A 2,610-nucleotide genomic window follows, 5' to 3' on the forward strand; every position below is an offset into this window, starting at 1 on the left:
TCATTGCAAGTTACTGTAGGTATCTCAATTTTGGTTGAATTTTTATGTTTTGCTATAAAATATTTTATAATCTCACTAGCCTATATATACAATATTTTGTGGCGTGTTGTGTCGTAGGTTGGTAGAATAAAACTTAAAGTGAAGCATTCAACTGCAACTCTTGATATACTGTATATTCATCTCATAATTTCACAGCCAGACGTATATATAGTACCACTTTTTAAATCTGAAACAAGCTGGTAGCTTACTGATTGATAACATGTTAGTTAGTATAACATATTGCTCTTAAGGTTTCTCAAAAAGCTTTATTTTCAAAAATTTGATACACAAACTTGTTGCATTGTAAGCAAGAGATTTCTTGCATTAAGTTAAATACATGGATCTGGAATGGAATACTGAAGAATGGAACGACTGGTGGAAAAACCCTGGGTATCGACCGGAGGAGGATGCTATTGAAAACACAGAGGATGGTGTTGGTGAATTCGATTTTACCCCTACTGTTAGTGAAATGTTAGTCAAACACCAAGGGTTGCTGCTTACCGAAGGGAAATGTAACCGAATTTTTGTAACGTTTTGTGGTAAAGCCTTAGAAATGAAATGGTTAGTTGAAAATGGCCAAGAAGTAGTGGGGAATGATTGTTCGGATTTTGCATTGGAGAGTTTCCTTAAAGAACAGAATATTGATTTTGTTGTCACTCCCACTGAAAAATTTAAGGTTTTCAAGGGCAAGACGCAAAAGATTTCACTGTACGCTGGTGATTTCTTCGATTTTACTCCAGATACTGCTGAAGAAAAGTTTGATGGTATTTGGGATAGTGCTTCTTTTCAGTCGGTCAGAATTAGTGATCGAGAACGCTATATTCATACTGCGATTTCCCTTATGAAACCACATGCTAAATATTTATTAAGTGTCACAGATTTCAAGGACCTGCGTACTTGGAAAGGCCCTCCGTACCAGATTACTGATGAGGTGATTGAGGAAACATTTGGCAAATACATGACATGGAAAGTAGTTGATCTTAACAAATGGGGTTCTTATATAGAAAGAATCGTCCTTCTTGAATTAAAATAACATCATGGTGGGAATGCTATTCATATGGATACATATTGCATATACAGTTTAACAAACTCGTTTCAAATTTTACACAATATCCCTCGCTATGTTAGAACACGTGAATTTCAAGATTCAGCAAATGTTGCTACTTTTGAAGCTTTCTTAAGAAAATTGCTTTATGCTTTTGCTTTGTTCAATGCTGTTATAAATCTTACAATTCTTTACTAAAAGCTTTAATGTCCTCTGACACTCTGTATAAACCAAAATTCTTTGAACACTGCTATGACATGCTCTACGTTCCATCCGTATAATTTTTTTATTTGTGATTTATTCTTTGATGAGAAGAGTTCTGTTGTGCTGATAGACACTCAATTTGTATGTACTTTTGTTTGTTTATCGCCAGCAAAACAATAAACTGAACTTGAACTTGTCAAGTTTTGCTGAGCCAACCGCAGTCCATTTTATCTACTTGAGATTGTATTGAATTATCTTCTGGCTTCTTTCGCCCCGTTGTTATGTATGTGCAACTGTATGCCATTTATTAGTTGTGTTTTTTTGTTTATACAAGTATGGACATTCTTGTCTGACGCAAATTATTATTAATAATCAATGAGTACATATTATGTTATGAGTCTTCTACAAGTCAGCAATTGAACAAGTTACAACTGAGCTAGCAACATTTCGGCAAGTAGCTGAAATTGGCAAATGATGAAACTGAACAAGTATTATAACAGCTGAGCAAGCCAAAGCTTGGTAAGCCAGCAAAATCAGTTTAACAAACGATGACCAAGCAAGTCCGAGCTGAGCAAGTAAATCTCATTTGCTGACTTGGCAGTAGCTGAACTGTACTTGCTGAGTTTTCGTATACCGAGTGGTTTGACGACCTTGTGCGTATTTCATGCACTAGCTTATCTTTTTTATGTTGTAGATGCCTTTCCATCGCAATTCAATCTCAATATTAGACCAAACTTTTTGTTTATCAATGTGTGAGACCACTCGTATGCACTTTACTTTATCAAATTGTTTTTTATTCCAACACCGCAGCGTATATGTGGGTACACTTGCAAAGCGTAGCAGCTGACTTTGTTGACCCTGTTCTCTTTTGCCGCCATTCTGGTACCAGCACCACCGATTACTCAGCATCTTGCCAGTGTCTATTTCTATTCGTATTTTGTGTGATGTTGTGCTGAAAAAATAAAAAAATCTGGATCACTGACCCCACAACTTTAGAAAATGAATAGGCGTAGGCTTGTGAAGCCAGCTTAACCAAGCTGGGACATTGGCTGTAAAATGCAGTACAATAAATTCCTCTAGGTTGAATTGGTCAATTTGCTGGACTTGTCACACATGTGGTAAAACGCGGCAGAATTCCAATATTGTGGAATACATGTTCCAACTTCCCATTCGCTCAGATTGTCACCTGTGCAATGTGCATAATCAAATTTTAATGCGTGATCAATTATTTTGAGAATCATTTGCAAATTGGATTCACACGTTCAAGCGATTTTCACTGCACTATTAGATTCCACGTGTGAAATCCCAACAAACAGACAATG

At 36.3% G+C, this 2,610-nt stretch overlaps 1 protein-coding gene across 1 annotated transcript; it reads left to right on the forward strand.

Moving 5' to 3' along the window:
* Positions 1-295: 295 nt before the first annotated feature.
* Positions 296-2,269, forward strand: LOC145783096 (thiopurine S-methyltransferase-like). Its single transcript, XM_082594869.1, has one exon. The coding sequence runs from the start codon at positions 377-379 to the stop codon at positions 1,070-1,072; it is 696 nt and encodes a 231-aa protein (XP_082450995.1). The 5' UTR covers positions 296-376; the 3' UTR covers positions 1,073-2,269.
* Positions 2,270-2,610: the final 341 nt, after the last annotated feature.

Source organism: Aplidium turbinatum, chromosome 14, assembly GCF_918807975.1.
Source record: "Aplidium turbinatum chromosome 14, kaAplTurb1.1, whole genome shotgun sequence".
Lineage (NCBI taxonomy): Eukaryota > Metazoa > Chordata > Ascidiacea > Aplousobranchia > Polyclinidae > Aplidium > Aplidium turbinatum.

Bases quoted from the DNA above. Each gene is read 5' to 3' on its own strand.
- LOC145783096 (XM_082594869.1), top strand. From the start codon at position 377: ATGGATCTGGAATGGAATACTGAAGAATGGAACGACTGGTGGAAAAAC.